Source organism: Carassius gibelio, chromosome A3 (assembly GCF_023724105.1).
Source record: "Carassius gibelio isolate Cgi1373 ecotype wild population from Czech Republic chromosome A3, carGib1.2-hapl.c, whole genome shotgun sequence".
NCBI classification, from domain to species: domain Eukaryota; kingdom Metazoa; phylum Chordata; class Actinopteri; order Cypriniformes; family Cyprinidae; genus Carassius; species Carassius gibelio.
In genome coordinates, this window is record NC_068373.1 from 29223226 (window position 1) to 29247948 (window position 24723).

The following is a 24723-nucleotide window of genomic DNA, read 5'->3' on the forward strand; positions in this document are numbered from 1 at the left end:
ATTGGGATTCACTAAATGACTGAAATCTCTTTCAAAGTTAGACTCAGATTCAGAACCAATTGTGATGATCTCTTGAATGTATTTTAACAGATATATGATTGTTATATCAGTGCTATTTTCTGAATAAAAGGTTAAAGGGGATGTCTAATGCTATTTTATGCTTTCTGACTTACACTGTTAAAGAGTTGGATTCTCATGCTAAAGTTGTTATTTTTTTCCCAGACAGTTTAGAGCTGTAACAGCAACACCTTGATACCATGATATTTTTTGCTTAATGTTGTCATAACGTCAAGATCTCATACCGGCCCATCCTTAGTTCACACAGTGCGAGTTTTCTAAAAATGCAGTCCTCAAAACAGGTGTTTGTTTGGTTATAAAAAGCAGTTGTTAATCGCTTAAATAACAATGTGTGAACCTAACCATATTAAGAACTCAAATACAGGACTGATCACTGTATTCTGCTGCTGTGTGAGCGTGCTCTGTGTGTCAGTCATCAGCATTGCTACTGAAAGAGAGAAAAGAGAGGCATTCATCAGGATCTGGAGGACAAACAGCCGGTGTGTTTAGTGTGCAGAGATTCAGAGAAACACATCAATCACACATTCAGACCCATTGGGGAAGTTGTTCCAACTTGTAAGGTAAAACAAATATTTTTTTTTTTTTTCATATGTAAAGAACATGTTAAAGCTCAATGTAAGGACTAAACCAGTTTAGCCAGGTTTGGCCCAAACCTCTGGGATGGTTAATTAAGTTAAGCTATGCATACAATTCATATTTATTAGTATCAATTCTTTTAAAATTACATTTATTCAATCATAGTTTCATGAAAAATGTTCAACTTGTTTCTGAAAGATGTCATCAGCTTATATGTTGTATGGGGGAAGTCGTGGCCTAGTGGTTAGACGCCTAACCCTAGGGTTGTGGGTAGTGGTGGACAGTAACGGATTAGCTTTACTTCGTTACTGTACTTAAGTACATTTTTCAAGTATCTGTACTTTACTGGAGTAGTTTTATTTTGAGTAACTTTTACTTTTACTTCACTACATTCCAAAGCATAAGATCGTACTTTTAACTTCACTACATTTCATAAAACATATCGTTACTCCCTATAATAGGGATTGGGCGTCGTGACGTCATTACTTGGCGTGGCCGCCACGTTGACTGGCTCCTTTACTGCCACTTGGACTACTGCGCAGTGTTTAGACATACTCCCTCTCATCAGTGTGTCTTAATTTGATTAATTAAAAATCTATTTTAACCATTTTCAACCGTTGCTGTATTGTGTGGTGTAATAGCGCAAACACATAATCGCCATGGGGAATATAAAATGAGAATGGATTAACTTTACATCGCTTTCCTGCTTGGAGGCACTAAGGAGACCATAACATCTGAATATTAATTTATATAGCTTAAAGGCAGGGTAGGTAAATGTATAAAAAACATTTTTTCCAAATTTTTTTAAACTTTATTTATCAATACATAATTAAAATGTAAGTACTCTGAAAAAGAAAGTATAAAAATCGAGTGTCTGTAGACCTCTCACGACATTATTTCCATTCACTCCACCCCCTCCCTTCTGGGCTCCTTCCAAAGGCACGCCCCCAAAACACATGAACGCGCAACTCCGACCACTGAGCTGGAAGACGCATTATTTACCTGAGACGAGCGGAGAGGAAGGAACACAGTGCATGTAGTGACATCATGTCAGAATCACATGTAATAAAAATAACTTTATATGAAGCTAAACCTGTTCGCGACTCGGTTGATTCAGATCGGGACTTCGGAGCCTGCTCGCGACTCGGTTGATTCAGATCGGGACTTCGGAGCATGTTCGCGACTCGGTTGATTCAGATCGGCACTTCGGAGCATGTTCGCGACTCGGTTGATTCAGATCGGGACTTCGGAGCCTGCTCGCGACTCGGTTGATTCGGATCGGGACTTCGGAGCCTTTTCGCGACTCGGTTGATTCGGATCGGCACTTTGGAGCCTGTTCGCGACTCGGTTGATTCGGATCGGGACTTCGGAGCTTTTTCGCGACTCGGTTGATTCAGAACGGCACTTTGGAGCCTGTTCGCGACTCGGTTGATTCGGATCGGGACTTCGGAGCCTGTTCGCGACTCGGTTGATTCGGATCGGGACTTCGGAGACTGTTCGCGACTCGGTTGATTCGGATCGGGACTTCGGAGCCTGTTCACGACTCGGTTGATTCAGATCGGGACATTGGAGCATGTTTGAGAATTGTTTTTTTTTTTTTTAATTCAGATCTGGACATTGAAGCAGGAAGTGTTTGTCAAACAGTTAATTGGTGATAAATTAATATTTGGACTTGAGCCTTTTTTATTACCTGTCGATTCAGCATGTACATGGACCCACACACAAAGGTGGGCACACTCTAGTATTAATCATCAGTAGAGCTCTTAACTTTTCATCCATTGTTATTAAGGACGTTATTCATAACCATGCTGAATATAAGCAAATATTGTTAGCTGATGCTAACTGTCTAGCTAAAAAGCTTGCTGGTGCTAACTTGAGGTAATTTTTATAAATAATGTCCAAATATTTTTTTTCAACCACCTATATATATATATATATATATATATATATATATATATATATATATATATATATATATATATATATATATATATATATATATATATATATATATTGCATCTGGGGAGAAAAGAAAGGATGTGATGTTCAGAACATGGTTACTACAGTAATTATCAAAGAGGGGAAGAGATGCACCCCGTTTGGCCAGGGGTGTTTTTACACCACAGACAAGGTTTGAGAAGGAAAAAATCATTATGAAAATATAATTATATTTTCCTTAAAATCTTCCGGCCTTATTATCATGTCATATATAACTGTGATGTTCTGTAAAACAACAAACTTTAAAATACTTTGTTCTTACTGGTGAAAATCAGATGGTCAACTCTGTTTTCTCTCAGGTACATCACAGTGTAAGCTTCACAGTGAACATTACTCTCGTCAGTGTAGTCCATATCAACAACAAAAATATATCTTGACTCCATATAGTGGTTATTTTGGAAAAAATCCCAGGTATTTTGAGCAGTAGGATTATATAAAAAAAAAAATTTCCTAATATAAAATTAAATTAGCCTCTATAAAATTGCAAACATCTATCTTTCAGTACTTTTTTACTTAAGTACATAAAAAAATTGAGTACTTTTGTACTTTCACTTGAGTAAAATTGAAAAAGGAGTACTTTTACTGGAGTAATATTTTATTATACGAATCTGTACTTTCACTCAAGTACTTGATTTGTATACTTCGTGTGGGTCTGAATCTCGGACTGGCAATAGCACGACTTATGTGCCCTTGAGCAAGACATCGAGCCCCTGACTGCTCCCTGGGCGCTGCAGCAACTGCTCCTTTCTGTTAAAAGAATACATTAATTGTCCACACCCTAAATACAGACTAAGAATCCCTGTGTGTTGTTGAGTCCCAATGTGAGTGTCCAGCAGTGTATTAATTATCCAATCTGAGTGAAATCCTGCAAGTGTCTGGATAGGTGTGTCTAATAAAAAAAACTCCACAGTGTGGGTGTGAGTGGAAGCTGTGAATGGCCTCCCTGTTTTTTCGCCATGCTGCTCTTCTTATAGTGTTTCTGCTTCCTGTGAGGTGACTGATCACCAGACAGACCAATCATAAAGCGCTTAAAGAAACAAATCAAATACATCAAATCAATGTAATAAATAGTCACACACTGACAATCCTCAAAACAGAGGTGTTTATTACTGGAACTTTGGCAAGTGAAGAAATCATTTAGACAAATATTTTATAATAACAGACTCTGGAGAAGCTATGTCAGCTTCAAACACACCAGCAAATAAAATGGGGGGAAAAAATGAAAACACTTGTGGCTTTAGTCTTTTTGTTAATGTGTTCTCTCATTGTTCCTCATTGGTTTCCATTATGTTTGAGAGTTTAAATGCACATTAATGACAGTGAATAGAATAGAAGCCTAAAGATCCTGATGTTCCTGTCTAACCTGTTGCAAACCTAAACAAATTTGTTCAGAAACTGATCCACCCATTTACATCACTAACCGGGAAAAGACTGACGTGTTGTTTATCCTTTATATTGTACTGATTTTGTTTTCTTAACAAATAAAAAAAAAAAGATTCAGCAATCAGTAGAGAATCAAGAGGAACATGTTGAGGGAAGATTTTAAGGAAGTTTATTTCTGAACAGACAGCAGGTCTTTGTGTTTTTCATTCTTGAAGACGTCATTCAGAAAGTGAAAGTAAAGTTCAGATCGCTGGAGCTCAAAGAGAGAAAATGGATTCACTGTCTGCAGATGATTTTTCTTGTCCCGTCTGTATTGAAATCTTCAAGGATCCTGTTGTTTTATCATGTAGTCACAGTGTCTGTAAAGAGAGTCTTCAACAGTTCTGGAGAACTAAAGAAACTCAGGAGTGTCCTGTCTGCAGGAGAAGATCCTCAAGAGATGATCCTCCATGTAATCTAGTGTTAAAAAACTTGTGTGAGTCGCTCCTGAAGGAGAAGAAAGAGAAGTGTTCATCAGAGTCTGAGGAGCTCTGCAGTTTACACAGTGAGAAACTCAAACTCTTCTGTCTGGAGGACAAACAGCCGGTGTGTTTAGTGTGCAGAGATTCAGAGAAACACATCAATCACACATTCAGACCCATCAGTGAAGCTGTTCCAACTTACAAGGTCAGTTGAATTTGCATATGATAATAAACACTTGTTTAAGCTCATGCATTAGATACATGAACATATTACAGAAATCGCTGATGTTGTGTTTCTTTCATTTAAAATTCCAGGAGGAGCTCAATACAGCGCTTAAGGCTTTACAAGAGACACTTAAACACAGAGAAACAATGAAAGAAGTGTTTGGAAAAACAGTTCAACACATCAAGGTGAGATCAGATTCTTCTAACATATTTTACATGACATTGATGAGAACGGAACTTCGTATGACACACACACACATTTGTTGGGTAGAAATATTAAATGTAGCAAATTTGCAAAAACGTTGACTGGTTCGATATGTTCCCCTCACGTTTAGTAATGACTTAACTCCTATCGATAAATAAATTCTGCTTTACCGCAGTGCAAAGAACTGTAACAAGTCATGTGAAACGGAGAACTAGCCCAGGGTTCCTCAAATCTTGCCCTGGATTTTCTAAAAAAGACATTGATTGGCATTGATTAGTGTGCTCAAGCGTGTTTGATTAGGGTTGGAGCTAAACTATGCAGGAAAGTGGATCTCGCGGTCCAGATTTGAGGATCCCTGCTCTAGCCTGCCAGACAGTTGCTTCAGTAGTGGGCAGGACTTAAAAACAGGTGGCAATGCCATTGGCTAGTAATGATGCAAAATCCAATTAATTTCGGCAAACCTTTTTTTTTTGGACAGATTGGTTCAGTGAACCAGTTCAAAAAGCTAATTCACCATTTCAAGCAATAATATCACTATACATTTATTTTCTAACAACACATTGTCATGTTAGAGGGGTCATATGATGTAACCAGCTCTTGGTGCATAAAGAAGATCTGCAAAGTTGCAAAGACTAAAGTCTCAAATCCAAAGAGATAAGTCAAGACTCTTCTATGCCCCCCTAAAATGCCTCATTTCAACACACCCCCATGTCTACGTCACTATGTTGAAATAATGCCACCCAAATGTTCACACAAAGAAAGGCACAGTGGTTTCAGTAACACAGTTAGTGTTGAAGCAGTCATGTCAGGGAGATGCTGTGTGTTTCTAGGCGAAAGCAAAAGCACTTTATTTGGTCTTCAGAAAGTAGATGCATTTAGGAATCTTTAAGATTACTTTCAACAGAACAGCAAAGCAGACTCTGTTCCTCTTTCGGGCTTGAACTGATGGTAAAACTAAAGACATTATTAGCTGTCTTTACATCTGTTTTGAAAGAAGAAGATTGTGATTATGGAAAGGGGCATTATATTTCCAACGAGTGCTTGTGGTGTTCGGCCAATCGCAATGGACTGGGCCAGTTGGCCAATCAGAGCAGACTGCACTCGTCAAAAGGAGGGACTTTGTAGAATACGACGCATTTGAGAGAGGCGGGCATAGAGGACCTACCATACAGTATTTAAAAAATAATGTGTTTTATTAACATTAACCCATGTCTACATATTCTGTTACACCAAATGCACAAAATAATGATTTTTACAAAAAAAGCATCATATGACCCCTTTAAATAAGTGAAACATGCAAATTGTATGCAAATTGGAGATTACCCTTCATTCAAGTTAATGGTGTGATCACAGTTTAATTCATTCTTGCTGGATATGACAGATGTAGTGGCTTACTTTACAAGTTTCCTAAAAGGTTGGCATATTTTTATCCAAAGCGACTTACAAATGAAGACAGTGGAAGCAATCAAAAACAACAAAAAGAGCAATGATATGTAAGTGCTATAACAAGTCTCAGTTAGGTTAACACAGTACACATAGCAAGGGCTTTTAAATAATATAATAAATAAAAAGAAAACAGAATAAAAAAAGAATAGAGCAAAGCTAGTGTTAAGGGTCTTTACACACACACACACACACACACAATTGCATAATATATGAAAAGAAAATAGAATACAAAAAGATTAGAAAGGTAGTTAGATTTTTTTAAAGAATAGAATTAGAATAGTGAGTGTTAAAGTTAAGGGTCAAATAAAGATGGAAGAGATGTGTTTTAAGCCGATTCTTGAAGATGGCTAAGGACTCAGCTGCTCGGATTGAGTTGGGGAGGTCATTCCACCAGAAGGGAACATTTAATTTAAAAGTCCGTAAAAGGGACTTTGTGCTTCTTTGGGAGGAACAATCAAGCGACGTTCACTTGCAGAACGCAAGCTTCTAGAGGTCACATAACTCTGAAGTAACAAATTTACCGGTAGGTAAATGGGTGCATAGCCAGTGGTGGTTTTGTAGGCAAACATCAATGCCTTGAATTTTATGCGAGCAGCGATTGGAAGCCAGTGCAAATTGATAAACACAGGTGTGACGTGTATTCTTTTTGGCTCATTAAAAATTAATCTTGCTGCCGCGTTCTAAATTAATTGTAAAGGTTTGATAGATCTGGCTGGAAGACCTGCCAAGAGAGCATTGCAATAGTCCAGCCTGAACAGAACAAGAGCTTGAACAAGGAGTTGTGCAGCATGTTCCCAAAGAAAGGGCTTGATCTTCTTGATGTTGAATAAAGCAAATCTGCAGGATCGGACAGTTTTAGCAATGTGGTCTGAGAAAGTCAGCTGATCATCAACTCCAAGGCTTCTAGCTGTTTTTGAAGGAGTTATGGTTGATGTGCCTAACTTGATGGTGAAATTGTGATGAAACGATGGGTTTGCTGGAACCTCAAGCAGTTCTGTCTTGGCAAGGTTGAGTTGAAGGTGATGGTCCGTCACCCAGCAAAGAAATGTATGTTAGACAAGCTGAGATGCGAGCAGCTTTTGTTGGATCATCAGGATGGAATGAGAGGTAGAGTTGAGTGTCATCAGCATAGCAGTGGTATGAAAAGCCATGTTTCTGAATGACAGAACCTAATGATGCCATGTAGACAGAGAAGAGAAGTGGTCCAAGAACTGAGCTCTGAGGTACCCCAGTAGTTAGATATTGAGACTTGGACACCTCACCTCTTCAAGATACTTTGAAGGACCTATCTGATAGGTAAGACTCAAACCATTGAAGTGTGGTTCCTGAGATGCCCTTTGCCAGTAGGGTTGATAGGAGGATCTGGTGGTTAGTGTCAAAAGCAGCGGACAGATCAAGCAGGATAAGTACTGAAGATTTGGATTCTGCTCTTGCCAGTCTTAGAGCTTCAACAACTGAGAGCAAGGCAATCTCAGTTGAATGTCCACTTCTGAAGCCAGATGGGTTGCTGTCAAGGAGGTTGTCGTGTGTGGGAAATGCAGACACTTGGTTGAACACAGCTCGTTCAAGTGTTTTTATAATGAAAGGAAGAAGATAAACTGGTCTGTAGTTCTCTAAAAGAGATGGGTTGAGGGTGGGTTTCTTAAGTAGTGGAGTTATACAAGCCTGTTTAAATGATGAGGGAAAAACACCAGTGTGGAGGGAAGTGTTGATGATGTGAGTGAGTGAAGGTACAACTGCAGGAGAAATGGCTTGAAGGAGATGAGATGGAATGGGATCAAGCGGGCAAGTTGTAGGGGGATAAGAAATGATGAGTTTTGAGACTTCTGCCTAAGAGAGTGAAGAGAAGGATGTTAATGAGTGTATGTTTGCTGTTGATATGAACTTGACTGATTCTTGTATGAAAAATTAAATGTGTTCAATTTTATTAATGAAAAATGTGGCAAAGTCATCAGCTATTAGAAATAAAGCAAGAGGGGGAGGAGGAGGACAAATATGTGAGGAAAATGTTTTAAAATGCATGCGAGAGTTAGACGAATTGTTAATTTTGTTATGGTAGGATGTCATTTTAGCAGTGGAGACATTAGCAGAGAAGGAAGAGAGGAGTGACTGATACACATTAAGGTCAGTAGTATTTTTGGATTTGCGCCACACTGTTTCAGCAGCTCTAAGCTTAGAACGGTGTTCGCTTAGAACATAAGATAACCAAGGGGCAGAAGGGGTGTTACGGGCTGGCCTGGAAGATAAGGGGCAGTGTCTAAACAAGATGTAAGAGTGGAGCAGAAAGTATCTGTTGCATATATACTGTAGCACACATTACAGGATATGTTCTGCATGTCTACGTAGGCTATATTGTTTTAGTTTAACTCGTACAATTATAATATGTATGCACAATAATCATAGCCTACAAATAAAGCGTCATCAGATTGATTTGTGAACCGTCTCGACCGGTTACTTCATAAGATCCGACACAAAATAATGATTCGTTCAAGGATTGAATATCACTACTGGGTAGCGCTCACCTATCATGACAGTGACAGAACAAAAAACACTTATTTTTAATAAAATAAAAAATACAAGTAAGTAGGTAAGTAATAACAATAAACAAATTGTCAATTGTATATATATGACAATAGGCAGTTTTGTATGTACAGGTATATTATTACACACAGATCGCGCTTTTAGGGGATCATTAGACAAATGTAGCAAAGAATTTAATATTCATCAGTCCAAATGCTTAAATATGCATCTATTTACTTACTTTACAATCAAGTACATTTCAGTGTGTTCTTAAATGTCGAATATCGTTATTAGTAATTTTCATCAAAACACTGAATGACCAATAATCTGTCAAGCACCTCCATTCTATAATTCTCGTTTTTAATGCAGAATACACATTTTCATTCAGACAAGGTTGCATGCATTAATGATTAAGTTAACCTTTATATGCCATTAAAAGATTTTATTGACTGAAAGTTCAGTTGATATGCAGTTTATATTTATTAGATTATTTATTGTATTATTTCAGAAAAATAATAGAATTATACAATTGTATTATTCAAGATTAGTTATTGTATTATTTCAAATTATATTGGTTAATCGAGGTAACTATTCCACATTTTCCCAATCAATCTGTCTGCTGCTCCAGAAGAAGTTGCATCTTTGAGATAATTGAAGTGAATGTGTTTGATTTCAGTCTCAAGCTGATCAAACAGAGCATCAGATTAAACAGCAGTTTGAGAAGCTTCATCAGTTTCTCAGAGATGAAGAAGAAGCTACAATCACTGCACTGAGAGAGGAAGAGGAGGAGAAGAAGCAGATGATGAAGGAGAAGCTGGAGGAGATCAACACACAAATCTCAGCTCTTTCACACACAATCAAAGACATGGAGGAGATGATGAAAGACAGTGACGTCTGCTTTCTGGAGGTCTGATTTCAGATCATTGATTGATTGATTGATTGATCAGTTGTTGATGATCAATGGTGTGTTTGTTCTGCAGAAGTTTCCAGTCTCGATGGAAAGGTGAGTGATCTGCTGCTCTCTCTGCTTCTGATCCAAAGTCACTTCAGTTCTGATCCTGAATGTTCTTCCAGAGTCCAGATCTCATCACAGCCGGATCCACAGACTCCTTCTGGAGCTCTGATTCATGTGCCACGATACTTGGGAAACCTGCCCTTCAGAGTCTGGAAGAAGATGCAGGACATCGTCCAGAACAGTGAGTCTGCAGAAGATCTGAGCTCTCACACACGCACACACACACACACACACACACGCACACACACTGGAAATGATGCAAAGGGGAAGATTTAAAGATGTCTGTGTTTGATCAATAGGATGAGTGTCATTATTCATAATCTGTATTCGGGTTCACTCTTGATCATTATATGAACATCAGAATAAGATCATCTGTTGATTGTGTCTCATCAGCTCCTGTGATTCTGGATCCAAACACGGCTCATCCACGTCTCCTCCTGTCTGATGATCTGACCAGTCTGAGATGGAGCGTGAACAAACAACCTCTTCCTGATAATCCAGAGAGATTTGATGAGTGTTACTGTGTTCTGGGTTCAGAGGGGTTTAACTCAGGAGCACACTGCTGGGATGTGGAGGTTAAAGAGAGTCTGTGCTGGAGTATTGGAGTAACTACAGCATCAAACCAGAGGAAGGGACGGGATTTCTATAACACTGATGTCTGGAGTGTGCAGTATGATCAGTATGAACTTATGAACGGTCTGGTTTTAATATTAAACAATATCTTGAGTGTGTGAGAGTGTATCTGGACTATGACAGAGGAACCGTGTCATTCTCTGATCCTGTAACTAACACACAACTACACACATTCACAACCACCTTCACTGACACGCTCTTCCCATCCTTTGATAGTTTTTCCCCTCTCAGGATCTTACCATTGAATAGTCAGTAAATGTTACACCTGTAGGTCTGGATCTTCATGCTTTATCTTTTATATTCATCAAATAGTTTTCATTTTTCTGTAGCAATTCACAATTATTTATTTATTTATTCATTTAGTGGTTTTATTAACTACCTGCTGTCTTAAAAGTGTGTGCGTGTATATATATATATATATATATATATATATATATATATATATATATATATATATATATATATATATATATATGTATATATATATATATATATATATATATATATATGTATATATATATATATATATATATATATATATATATATATGTATATATATATATATATATATATATATATATATATATATATCACACATTTAACAGATGCTATTTGCAGTGCTATTTTCTGGGTAAAAGGTTAAAGGGGATGTCTAATGCTATTTCATGCTTTCTGGGTTAGAGCTATTTAGACTAAAATTAAATAACTGTTACATCTGTGAAGTAATGCTGTTATTCTTTGGCTCCGTTGTTGTTTCTGTTATTTTCTATTTATTCTTCTGGATTGGTTGTGTATATAATAGGAGGTTGTTGCTGATTGGACCAGAGAAGAGGCCTGGAATATTAATTCTTCTGGAAGTCGTCTGGAAGGAACCTCTGGGAGTCTCTGCTTGTTCTTGATTGACTGTTGTAGCACTGTGTGTTAAATGGTGGAAATGTAGTGTGACAGAGTGTGGTTTCTGTGAACTCTTTAACAGAGTGCTGTTAGCCTTTGGATACCCTGTGACCTTTCATGTTAATAACATCATTTTTCTATTGATTCTATATGTATCTTCATATTTATTTGGGAAGTTGAAAGGGGTAAGCGCATTTGTTTCTTTTGTAGGCCAAGAGACCAGTATCTGTTTATGGATAGACAAGGAGATAGGGTATATTATTATTTGTTTTTTTGTTTGTTTTTGTTTTTTAGCCTGGTTGTCTATTATTTTGCAGTAGCTCACCCCTGAATGTTTTGCTTCCGTTATTTCTTGATTTAATTTTCTCCTGCTTTCTTTGTTATCTCTTTCAAGATATTGTTTGTAAACACAGAAGAACAATGCTATAAAAAACAACTAAGGGAATGATAATTGTTTCTTTTGTCGTTTATGTTACACTCTGACCTCGACCGAGGATCGCCACACTGTAATTACAGATTTAGCTTAAATTAATATGTCCATCTATATTTTTCTTAGAGCAGCAGTAGCTCTAGGGCCATCTACATCAAAAGCAGCAGGTCAGCCCACAACACAGCAAACATTTCAGAAACAATAATAATAATAATAATAATAATACTGTTGCAAATATTCTGTATGTTGTTTAAAAATCTAATATATTGTGGTCGGTAAAAGAAAAGTTTTTCTTTTTACCCAGAAATTTTAGAGCTGTAATCACAACATTGTTGTGATCAGAACTGTGTGTCTGGTTATAAAATGCGGTTGTCACTCCTGTATATAACAGTGTGTGAAAGTAACCATATTAAGAACTCAAATACAGGACTGATAACTGTATTCTGCTGCTGTGTGAATGTGCTCCATGTTTCAGGAGTGAGTCATGTTGCATACACAGAATGAGAGGATTCACTCCTGCATTAAAATGCACTTGTAATTCGTGAAACTGTGCAGTGTGTACCTGGCTTTTGATGTATTTGTTTTCAATATGTAAATCTGAATTAAGTGGATGAAGTGGACACATAAAATATTCTCTAATTCTGTCATTCAATTTTTAAAAGTGCACTTAAGCATCTTCACACAGACCTGAAGCACCAGAACTGTCTCTTTCCAAACCTTTATTTTGTTTTCTAACAGTTATGGCAGACAATCATTCATATTCAAAAAATGAAATAACAATCTTAAGACAACAAGCTCAGATTCAACACAGCAGCAAAGGGTCAAAGTACACAAGACACAATCAGTAAGATAATAAAAATGCAGAAACTTTACCCTCTCAAAACACTTACCAGGAAACGACTGTCTCATTATTCAACTGCTTTCTGTCTTATCTGAATATCTGGAAAAATCAAAAACAAAATAGGATCAAGAAGGATTTATGAGAAGCTTGTTTTTGAGTAGACAACAGATATTTGTAATTTGTGTGGTTATTTATGGATCGTTCGTAAAGAGTGGAAATGGATTCACTGTCTACAGATGATTTTTCTTGTCCCGTGTGTATTGAAATCTTCAAGGATCCTGTTGTTTTATCATGTAGTCACAGTTTCTGTAAAGAGTGTCTTCAACAGTCCTGGAGAACTAAAGAAACTCAGGAGTGTCCTGTCTGCAGGAGAAGATCCTCAAGAGATGATCCTCCATGTAATCGTGTTTTAAAAAACCTATGTGAGTCCCTCCTGAAGGAGAAGAAAGAGAAGTGTTCATCAGAGTCTGAGGAGCTCTGCAGTTTACACAGTGAGAAACTCAAACTCTTCTGTCTGGAGGACAAACAGCCGGTGTGTTTAGTGTGTAGAGATTCAGAGAAACACATCAATCACACATTCAGACCCATCAGTGAAGCTGTTCCAACTTATAAGGTAAGACAAATATCTATTTTTTTCATATGTAAAGAACAAGTTAAAAACCCAATGCCAGGACTAAACCAGTTTAGCCAGGTTTGGCCCAAACCTCTGGGAGGGTTAGTTAAGTTAGTTGTTTATAACACAAGCTATGCATACAATTAATATTTAATAGTATTAACTGTCTTTAAATTACTTTTATTCAATCATAGTTTCATGAAATATTTTCAACTTGTTTGTGAAAGCTGTGCATTTACAACATTGTGACCAGCAGGTGTTGCCAACATGTGGATGTTTCCTCTCATTTTGTGAAGCAATCAACTGGTTCAATTTGATTCACAGTTTCAAAACACTCAGTTTCTCCCATCGCACATATCATATTCGGTTAATGTTTTATATCTTCTAAATTTGTTATATTGCAGGATGAGCTCCATACAGCACTGAAGTCCTTACAAGAGAAAGTTCAGTACAAAGCAAACATTAAAGAAGAGTTTGAGAAAACAGTTCAACACATCAAGGTGAGGAAGAAAAATCAAGAGTCAAATACTCAACAATCCCAGAGAGTTTACCATGCACATACACTATTAGTAAAAGTTTGAACACATATACAAGGTTTTGGCATGAAACTCTAGATGGTCCAGTCTGATAGGTCTAACTCAGTTTGACCTAATGACATTTTTATCACATGGCACAACTGATTGGTTTTCTCCTGCATCAGTAGCCAATGAGCTTGCTGCTCAACATTCAAATATATGATTAGTGTTTGCAGCAGCAGTCGCAGCTTGCTTCAGAACCCCCCCCCCCCCCCCCCCCCCGAATTGCTCTTGTCACGCTGTCTGGTCTCTGTTTCCCTGAGTCTCCACTAGTGGTCTCACTTCCCCATAGGCACCTCACCGTAGGCACTACAAATCACACAAAGCCTTGTCCCTTCATCACAGCAATTGCACTCCTGTTAATTGCACTCAGGTGTCTTCACTTGATAGTCATTACCCTGCCTATATGGAGTCCTTTCTTTCTGTCACCCCCGTTTCCTCGCCTTCCGAGTTTCCTCGTCTTCCGAGTTCCTGTTTCTAGTTCCATTCCTGTTCCTATCCCTATTGTTTGTTTGTTTTGGATTAATTTCTGGTTTTGACCCCTGCTTGTTGGATTCTGATTTGGATTACCCATTAAAACCCACACTGTATTTGGATCTCTCGTCTCCTGTGTTTCCCTGGGTTCCCGAACGTAACAGAAGGACTCCATCAATGTCGAGATACAGCGGTGTGGGACTTCATTCCCATTTCCCAGCAAGTATGGTGGAGCGGAGGGCTAAATTCATAAGATTAACCATCCTCCGCCAAGAGGGGAATGAGGTGGGTGCTATGGCACATGTGTTCTGGACCCTGGCAGAGGGAATGGGATATAATGATGCGACCCTAAAAGACATTTTCAACACCGGTCTGGATGACCCGTTGCCTCGTATGGAAATGAATCAGTTGGAAGCGTTTCATTTCTGGGAATTCGTGTTCTACCTACAACATCGGCTTCCGTGGAATACCCCAGCCTCTCCTGTCTCTCCCGGTGGGATGGCCGATTCTAGACCGGGGTCTACAAACAGGAGGACCGCCAGCCCAGCACCACTACACAATATGGCCGCCAGTCCAGCGCCACAGCACAAGGTGGTCACCAGCGCAGCGCCACAGCACAAGATGGCCGCCAGCCCAGCGCCACAGCACAAGGTAATCTCCAGCCCTGAACTACCAGAGCCTCTCCATGTCTCTGCTGAACAACCAGAGCCTCTCCATGTCTCTGCTGAACAACCAGAGCCTCTCCATGTCTCTACTGAACTACCAGAGCCTCTCCATGTCTCTGCTGAACAACCAGAGCCTCTCCATGTCTCTGCTGAACTACCAGAGCCTCTCCACATCTCTGCTGAACTACTAGAGTCTCTCCACTTCTCGGCTGAACTACCAGAGCCTCTCCACATCTCTGCTGAACTACTAGAGTCTCTCCACTTCTCGGCTTAACTACCAGAGCCTCTCCTCAGCTCTGCGGAACTTCCAGAGCCTCGTCACGTCTCAGCCAAACTCTCTGAGCGCTCGACTGATCCTGTCGTGGCCACGGAGGCAACCCTTAACTTGTTCATGTTCTCTGTTTCGGACTTGCCTAACCAGACTTGCTCTCCTGTGTCATCGATCCCACTGTGGTGGCCTTCTGTCTCGACCGCACTGAAGTGGTGGTCTTCTGCGCCGCCCTGGTGGGCTTCTGTCTCGACCGAACCGATATGTGGTTGTCTTCTGCGCCGCCCTGGTGGGCTCCTTGTTTTTGTTTTTTGCACTTGTTGTCTCTGTTTCCCCATTTTACCTGTCCCTCTGTCCCTCTGTCCCTCCCTACTTGATAGTCATTACCCTGTTATATTAACCGGTCGTTTTCTGTTTGTTTTCATGGAGTCCTTTCTTTCCGCCCCCACCGTTTCCTTGCCTTCCAAGTTTCCTCGTCTTCCGAGTTCCTGTTACTAGTACCATTCCTGTTCCTATCCATATTGTTTGTTTGTTTTGGATTGATTTCTGGTTTTGACCCCTGCTTGTTGGATTCTGATTTGGATTAACCATTAAAACCCACACTGTATTTGGATCTCTCGTCTCCTGTGTTTCCCTGGGTTCCCGAACGTAACAGAAGGACTCCATCAATGTCGAGATACAGCGGTGTGGGACTTCATTCCCATTTCCCAGCAAGTATGGTGGAGCGGAGGGCTAAATTCATAAGATTATCCATCCTCCGCCAAGAGGGGAATGAGGTGGGTGCTATGGCACATGTGTTCTGGACCCTGGCAGAGGGAATGGGATATAATGATGCGACCCTAAAAGACATTTTCAACACCGGTCTGGATGACCCGTTGCCTCGTATGGAAATGAATCAGTTGGAAGCGTTTCATTTCTGGGAATTCGTGTTCTACCTACAACATCGGCTTCCGTGGAATACCCCAGCCTCTCCTGTCTCTCCCGGTGGGATGGCCGATTCTAGACCGGGGTCTACAAACAGGAGGACCGCCAGCCCAGCACCACTACACAATATGGCCGCCAGTCCAGCGCCACAGCACAAGGTGGTCACCAGCGCAGCGCCACAGCACAAGATGGCCGCCAGCCCAGCGCCACAGCACAAGGTAATCTCCAGCCCTGAACTACCAGAGCCTCTCCATGTCTCTGCTGAACAACCAGAGCCTCTCCATGTCTCTGCTGAACAACCAGAGCCTCTCCATGTCTCTACTGAACTACCAGAGCCTCTCCATGTCTCTGCTGAACAACCAGAGCCTCTCCATGTCTCTGCTGAACTACCAGAGCCTCTCCACATCTCTGCTGAACTACTAGAGTCTCTCCACTTCTCGGCTGAACTACCAGAGCCTCTCCACATCTCTGCTGAACTACTAGAGTCTCTCCACTTCTCGGCTTAACTACCAGAGCCTCTCCTCAGCTCTGCGGAACTTCCAGAGCCTCGTCACGTCTCAGCCAAACTCTCTGAGCGCTCGACTGATCCTGTCGTGGCCACGGAGGCAACCCTTAACTTGTTCATGTTCTCTGTTTCGGACTTGCCTAACCAGACTTGCTCTCCTGTGTCATCGATCCCACTGTGGTGGCCTTCTGTCTCGACCGCACTGAAGTGGTGGTCTTCTGCGCCGCCCTGGTGGGCTTCTGTCTCGACCGAACCGATATGTGGTTGTCTTCTGCGCCGCCCTGGTGGGCTCCTTGTTTTTGTTTTTTGCACTTGTTGTCTCTGTTTCCCCATTTTACCTGTCCCTCTGTCCCTCCCTACTTGATAGTCATTACCCTGTTATATTAACCGGTCGTTTTCTGTTTGTTTTCATGGAGTCCTTTCTTTCCGCCCCCACCGTTTCCTTGCCTTCCAAGTTTCCTCGTCTTCCGAGTTCCTGTTACTAGTACCATTCCTGTTCCTATCCATATTGTTTGTTTGTTTTGGATTGATTTCTGGTTTTGACCCCTGCTTGTTGGATTCTGATTTGGATTAACCATTAAAACCCACACTGCGTTTGGATCCATCTTCTCCTGTGTTTCCCTGGGTTCCCGAACGTAACAGATCTGCTATGAGGTGATCATATATGCTATATGGGGGCTATTTAATTTATGTTATATTAGCAGCAGCAGTATTTCTTACATGCTCACAGCAGCATGTTGTGGATGTATTGGCAGGTTGAAGTCACAGTACTTGCTCTGCCGCAGCAGCAGCGTAGCAGATCTATTCGGCCAAGACCAAATACATTAAAATTGTCATGTACATAACCATGCAAATTACTTGTGGTGAGTGGGGCGGGGCTGAGAGGCGTGGGAACGAGGAGTGAGGCCAGGTGTAGTGATTGGAGATGAGCTACACCTGCACCCCACCGCCAGTATCGAGTCCCACGTAGGAGATGGAAGGATATAAAACTGGAGCGACGACCGTGAAGGAAGAGAGAGGACCAGGCCTGGGACATTATTTTATGTGTTTGCTTTTTATTTGTGCGCGTCAGTCGCCGTGAGGGCTGACGCGCTGTTTTGTGTATATTTTTGAATATTAAAGTGTTTTTGATTGTGCGCCGGTTCCCGCCTCCTTCTTCCCGATGAATAGGAAGTTTTTATTGTTACAGTGGTGCCGAAGCCGGGAGAAGGAGGGACATGCTGCTGAAGATCCCTCGCCGCTGTGGTGAATCCGCGGTGCCCTCGAACAGGCGAAGTATGTGCCGCCATGGACGCTCGAGGCGGTGGGCTGGAGCGAGTTGCCGGGGACGGGCGAGCTCGCTGCCGGCCGCCCACGATATGGAGGGGCGGCTGCCGTCCGTGAGGGAGCGGAGGAGTCTGCGACGTTCGCCAGGGGGCCGGAGCCTGCCGCCTCCGCGATGGAATCCGGAGGGGCAGGGAACGGGGGACTCCTGCCGCTGCCCAAAATCGGAGGAGCCGTCGCCGTCCACCGGGCGGCGGAGGAGTGTCGTGCCGTCCGCCGAGGGCCGTCCAGTGCCACCGCCGGGCACCGCGGAGGATATCACCCAGCCGGTGGAGGGCCGAGCAGCAGTGTGTCTGGGAACCGGAATTTTTTTATTTTTTTTTTCTCTCTGCACTCTCTCGTCCCTGTCGCTCCTCCTTCCATCTCCTTTTCTCTCGCCTAGTCTGTCCTACCCCCAGGTTCCCGCAGGTCCCCGTGAGCGGTCCACCCCCCGGAGGGAGGGGGGGGGGGGAGTAGAGCGCAGTCTCGAGGGTACCCCCCGGCCTGCGAGGGGCAATGGGGGTATGTGGCGAGTGGGGCGGGGCCGAGAGGCGTGGGAACGAGGAGTGAGGCCAGGTGTAGTGATTGGAGATGAGCTACACCTGCGCCCCACCGCCAGTATCGAGTCCCATGTAGGAGATGGAAGGATATAAAACTGGAGCGACTATAGTGAAGGACGAGAGAGGACCAGGCCTGGGACATTATTTTATGTGTTTGCTTTTTATTTATGCGCACCAGTTGGCCGTGAGGGGCTGGTGTGCCGTTTTGTATTTATTTTGTGATTATTAAAATGTCTTTTGATTGTGCGCCGGTTCCCACCTCCTTCTTCCCGATGAGTACAAAGGTTTTATTGTTACATTACTCTTGAAAGCTAACATGACAGAACTAAATCTTTACCTGCAGTTTGTGTGGGACACTATAATTGACTATGATGACTGAAGTGAATTTGATTTGATTTCAGTCTCAAGCTGATCAGACAGAGCAGCAGATTAAACAGCAGTTTGAGACGCTTCATCAGTTTCTCAGAGATGAAGAAGAAGCTACAATCACTGCACTGAGAGAGGAAGAGGAGCAGAAGAAACATATGATGAAGGACAAGCTGGAGGAGATCAACACACAAATCTCAGCTCTTTCACACACAATCAAAGACATTGAGGAGATGATGAAAGACAGTGACCTCTGCTTTCTGAAGGTCTGATTTCAGATCATTGATTGATTGATTGATTGATTGATTGAGTGATTGAGTTGTTGATAATCAACTGTATGTTTGTTCTGCAGAAGTTTCCAGTCTCGATGGAAAGGTGAGTGATCTGCTGCTGTCTCTGCTCTCTCTGCTTCTGATCCAAAGCCACTTCAGTTCTGATCCTGAATGTTCTTCCAGAGTCCAGATCTCATCACAGCCGGATTCACAGACTCCTTCTGGAGCTCTGATTCATGTGCCGCGATACTTGGGAAACCTGCCCTTCAGAGTCTGGAAGAAGATGCAGGACATCGTCCAGAACAGTGAGTCTGGAGAAGGTCTGAGCTCTCTTTCACACACACACAAACTGGAAATGATGCATGAGGAAGATTTACAGATTAAAGGTTGCCTGATGTGTTTTATCAATTGGTCCAGTTCCATAATTTATATTAACCTGTGTATGGTCATCAGAATAAAATCACCTGTTGATTGTGTCTCATCAGCTCCTGTGATTCTGGATCCAAACACAGCTCATCCACGTCTCGTCTTTTCCAATGATCTGACCAGTCTGAGATGGAGCAACATCAGGCAACCTCTTCCTGATAATCCAGAGAGATTTGACATCTATCCCTGTGTTCTGGGTTCAGAGGGGTTTAACTCAGGAACACACTGCTGGGATGTGGAGGTTAAAGAGAGTCCATCCTGGGGTCTTGGTATAACTACAGCATCAAACCAGAGGAAGGGAGGTGATTTCTTCAAGACTGATGTCTGGAGTGTGCAGCACAAAATGTTTGAAGACTTTGGTTTTTCAGTTAAGCAGGTTCTTCAATGTGTGAGAGTGAATCTAGACTATGACAGAGGAACAGTGTCATTCTCTGATCCTGTAACGAACACACATCTACACACATTCACAACCACCTTCACTAAAACAGTCTTTCCGTTCTTTCATAGCATCTACCCTCTGAAGATCTTACCAATACATTATTCTAAGTCTCATACTATCTACAACCAAAGTAAATTCTAGCATGAACCGGGGTGGGCTAAGGAGGCTGAATCCCCAAATGTTTTCAGTAAAGCACTGAATGCTTTTATGACCGTGTCTTGTGCGCATCATCATGAGTTTTCATGTGCATCAAAATAATTTATATTATACCAGCACTGCTTCAGATATTACTGTAGCCTATAAATTCATAATACCAATCTCATCATCTGTTAAAATTAGATTATTGTTCTTGTACTGTACATAAATGGAAAACTGAAGCAGGATGCCGCAGGATGCCTTAATCAGTTTTAGTTTTGTTTTTACCTTATCAATTCTGAGTTTTTAATCCAGTGGTGGACAGTAACAGAGTAGCTTCACTTTGTTACTGTACTTAAGTAAAATTTTCAAGTATCTGTACTTTACTGGAGTAGTTTTATTTTGAGTAACTTTTACTTTTACTTATTTTGAGTAACTTTTACTTTTACTTTACTACATTCCAAAGCATAATATAGTACTTTTAACTTCACTACATTTCATAAAACATATCGTTACTCCCTATAATAGGGATTGGGCGTCGTGACGTCATTACTTGTCGTGGCCGCCACGTTGACTGCCTCCTTTACTGCCACTTGGACTACTGCGCAGTGTTTAGACATACTCCCTCTCATCAGTGTGTCTTAATTTGATTAATTAAAAATCTATTTTAACAATTTTCAACTGTTGCTGTATTGTGGGGTGTAATAGCGCAACAGATAATCGCCATGGGGAATATAAAATGAGAATGGATTAACTTTACACCGCTATCATGCTTGGAGGCACGGAGACCATAACATCTGAATATTAATTTATATAACTTAAAGGCAGGGTAGGTAAATGTATAAAAAAAAATTCCCAAATTTGTTTAAACTTTATTTATATATCAATACATAATTAAAATAAGTACTCTGAAAAAGAAAGTCTAAAAATCGAGTGTCTGTAGACCTCTCACGACGGTTTTAAAAGACAGCTCATTATTTCCATTCACTCCACCCCCTCCCTTCTGGGCTCCTTCCAAAGGCACGCCCCCAAAACACATGAACGCGCAACTCCGGCCACTGAGCTGGAAGACGCAGTATTTACCTGAGACGAGCGGAGAGGAAGGAGCACAGTGCATGTAGTGACATCATGTCAGAATCACATAATAAAAATAACTTTATATGAATATAAACAAACAAGATGTATTTTAGTACTCACTATCAAGCTAGCATATTGATATTCAGATCGGCACTTTGGAGCATGTTTGCGACTCAGTTGATTCAGATCGGCACTTTGGAGCCTGTTCGCGACTCGGTTGATTCAGATCGGTACTTCGGAGCCTGTTCGCGACTCGGTTGATTCAGATCGGGACTTCGGAGCCTGTTCGCGACTCGGTTGATTCAGATCGGCACTTCGGAGCATGTTCGCGACTCGGTTGATTCAGATCGGGACTTCGGAGCCTGTTTGCGACTCGGTTGATTCAGATCGGCACTTCGGAGCATGTTCGCGACTCGGTTGATTCGGATCGGGACTTCGGAGCCTGTTTGCGACTCGGTTGATTCCGATCGTCACTTCGGAGCCTGTTCGCGACTCGGTTGATTCGGATCGGCACTTCGGAGCATGTTCGCGATTCGGTTGATTCGGATCGAGACTTCGGAGCCTGTTCGCGACTCGGTTGATTCGGATCGGGACTTCGGAGCCTGTTCGCGACTCAGTTGATTCGAATCAGCACTTCGGAGCCTGTTCGCGACTCGGTTGTTTCAGATCGGGACATCGGAGCATGTTTGAGATTTTTTTTTAATTCAGATCTGGACATCGAAGCAGGAAGTGTCTGTCAAACAGTTAATTGGTATATCTATATAATTAATATATATATATAGATTGCATCTGGGGAGAAAAGAAAGGATGTGATGTTCAGAACATGGTTCACCCCAGAGAAGGTTTGAGAAGGAAAAATCATTATGAAAATATAATTATATTTTCCTTAAAATCTTCAGGCCTTATTATCATGTCATATATAACTGTTCTGTAAATAGTTATGATGTTCTGTAAAACAACAAACTTTAAAATACTTTGTTCTTACTGGTGAAAATCAGATGGTCATCTCTGTTTTCTCTCAGGTACATCACAGTGTAAGCTTCACAGTGAACATTACTCTCGTCAGCGTAGTCCATATCAACAACAAAAATATATCTTGACTCCATATAGTGGTTATTTTGGAAAAAATCCCAGGTATTTTGAGCAGTAGGATTATAAAAATAAAAAAAGTGCTAATATAAAATTAAATTAGCCTATATAAAATTGCAAACATCTATCTTTCAGTACTTTTTTACTTAAGTACATAAAAAATTGAGTACTTTTGTACTTTCACTTGAGTAAAATTGAAAAAGGAGTACTTTTACTTTTACTGGAGTAATATTTTATTATACGAATCTGTACTTTTACTCAAGTACTTGATTTGTGTACTTCGTCCACCACTGGTTTAATCTAAAATCAATGACAATACACAGGGGAATTCTGGGCCCTGTGCACTTAATTTGGTATGAGGTCCCCTATTTTGCTTTAAAAAAAATTCTAAAAAATCAACACTACCAAAGACAAAAATAGTTTTGAACAATGTGATCCATTTAAACAGACAAAAATGTTTATATTTTAGAAATCAACTTTTTTTTTCCATTTAGTGGTATTATTAACTCCCTGTTGTCTTATTTAGACTAAAATTAAACAACTGTAACATCTTCAAGGTAGTGCTGTTATTCTTTGGCTCTGTTGATACCTTGTGACCTTTCATGTTAATAACATCACTGTTCTATTGATTCTATATGTAACCTCATATTTATTTGGGAAGTTGTAAGGGGTAAGTAGAGGCCTTTTGTAGGCCAAGAGGCCAGCATCTGTTCTTGTGTTTATGGATAGACAAGGAGATAGGGTATACTATTATATGTTTTTTTGTTTGTTTGTTTGTTTTTAGCCTGGTTGTCTATTATTTTGGCAGTAGTTCACCCCTGAATGTTTTGCTTCCGTTATTTCTTGATTTAATTTTCTCCTGCTTTCTTTGTTATCTCTTTCAAGATATTGTTTGTAAACACAGAAGAACAATGCTATAAAAAACAAACAAGGGAATGGTAATGTTTTTTTTTTTTGTCGTTTATGTTACACCCTGACCTCGGCCGTGGATCGCCACACTGTAATTACAGATTTAGCTTAAATTAACATGTCCATCTATATTATTCTTAGAGCAGCAGTAGCTCTAGGGCCATCTACATCAAAAGCAGCAGGTCAGCGCACAATACAGCAAACATTTCAGAAACGTTTCAGGAGTGAGTCATGTTCCATCCGTAAATCTGCATTAAGTGGATGAAGTGGACAGATAAAATATTCTCTAATTCTGTCATTCAGTTTTAAAAGTACTTAAGCGTCTCACACAGACCTGAAGCACCAGAACTGTCTCTTTCCAAACCTTTATTTTGTTTTCTAACAGTTATGGCAGACAATCATTCATATTCTAAAAACTAAATAACAATCTTGAGCTCAGATTCAACACAGCAGCAAATGGTCAAAGTACACAAGACACAATCAGTAAGATAGTAAAAATGCAGAAACTTTACCCTCTCAAAACACTTACCAGGAAACAACTGTCTCATTATTCCACTGCTTTCTGTCCTATCTGAATATCTGGACAAAATCAAAAACAAAATAGGATCAAGAAGGATTTATGAGAAGCTTGTTTTTGCGTAGACAACAGATATTTGTAATTCGTGTGGTTATTTATGGATCGTATGTAAAAAGTGAAAATGGATTCACTGTGTGCAGATGATTTTTCTTGTCCCGTGTGTATTGAAATCTTCAAGGATCCTGTTGTTTTATCATGTAGTCACAGTTTCTGTAAAGAGTGTCTTCAACAGTCCTGGAGAACTAAAGAAACTCAGGAGTGTCCTGTCTGCAGGAGAAGATGTTCAAATGATGCACCTCCATGTAATCTAGTGTTAAAAAACCTATGTGAGTCCCTCCTGAAGGAGAGAAAAGAGAGGCATTCATCAGAGTCTGAGGAGCTCTGTAGTTTACACAGCGAGAAACTCAAACTCTTCTGTCTGGAGGACAAACAGCCGGTGTGTTTAGTGTGCAGAGATTCAGAGAAACACATCAATCACACATTCAGACCCATCAGTGAAGCTGTTCCAACTTACAAGGTAAGACAAATATCTTTTTTTTTCATATGTAAAGAACATGTTAAAAGCTCAATGTAAGGACTAAACCAGTTTAGCCAGGTTTGGCCCAAACCTCTGGGAGGGTTAGTTAAATTAAGGGTGTTTATAACACAAGTTATGCATACAATTCATATTTAATAGTATTAACTGTCTTTAAATTACATTTATTCAATCATAGTTTCATGAAATATTTTCAAATTGTTTGGAAAGCTGTGCATTTACAACATTGTGACAAGCAGGTGTCGCCAACATGTGGATGTTTCCTCTCATTTTGCGAAGCAATCAACTGGTTCAATTTGATTCACAG

General features: G+C 40.6%; 1 protein-coding gene across 21 annotated transcripts in view; it reads left to right on the plus strand.

Annotated features, from left to right (window-relative positions):
• Window positions 1-4079: 4079 nt before the first annotated feature.
• The window catches only part of LOC127941524 (kinesin light chain 1-like), a 160125-nt gene continuing 139481 nt past the window's right edge, over window positions 4080-24723 (plus strand). For 5 of the 21 annotated variants that reach the window (XM_052536783.1, XM_052536788.1, XM_052536740.1 and 2 more), the window contains exon 1: window positions 23830-24398. In XM_052536783.1, the coding sequence (XP_052392743.1) occupies window positions 24003-24398 (396 nt within the window). In that variant the 5' untranslated portion in view covers window positions 23830-24002. Of the gene's footprint in view, window positions 4702-4811; window positions 4908-9568; window positions 9800-9872; window positions 9896-9966; window positions 10089-10300; window positions 10742-12734; window positions 13319-13722; window positions 13819-18992; window positions 19224-19309; window positions 19333-19412; window positions 19550-19714; window positions 20202-23627; window positions 24399-24723 lie in introns of those variants that run through there. The other 16 variants (XM_052536749.1, XM_052536759.1, XM_052536730.1 and 13 more) reach the window with 13 other exon arrangements.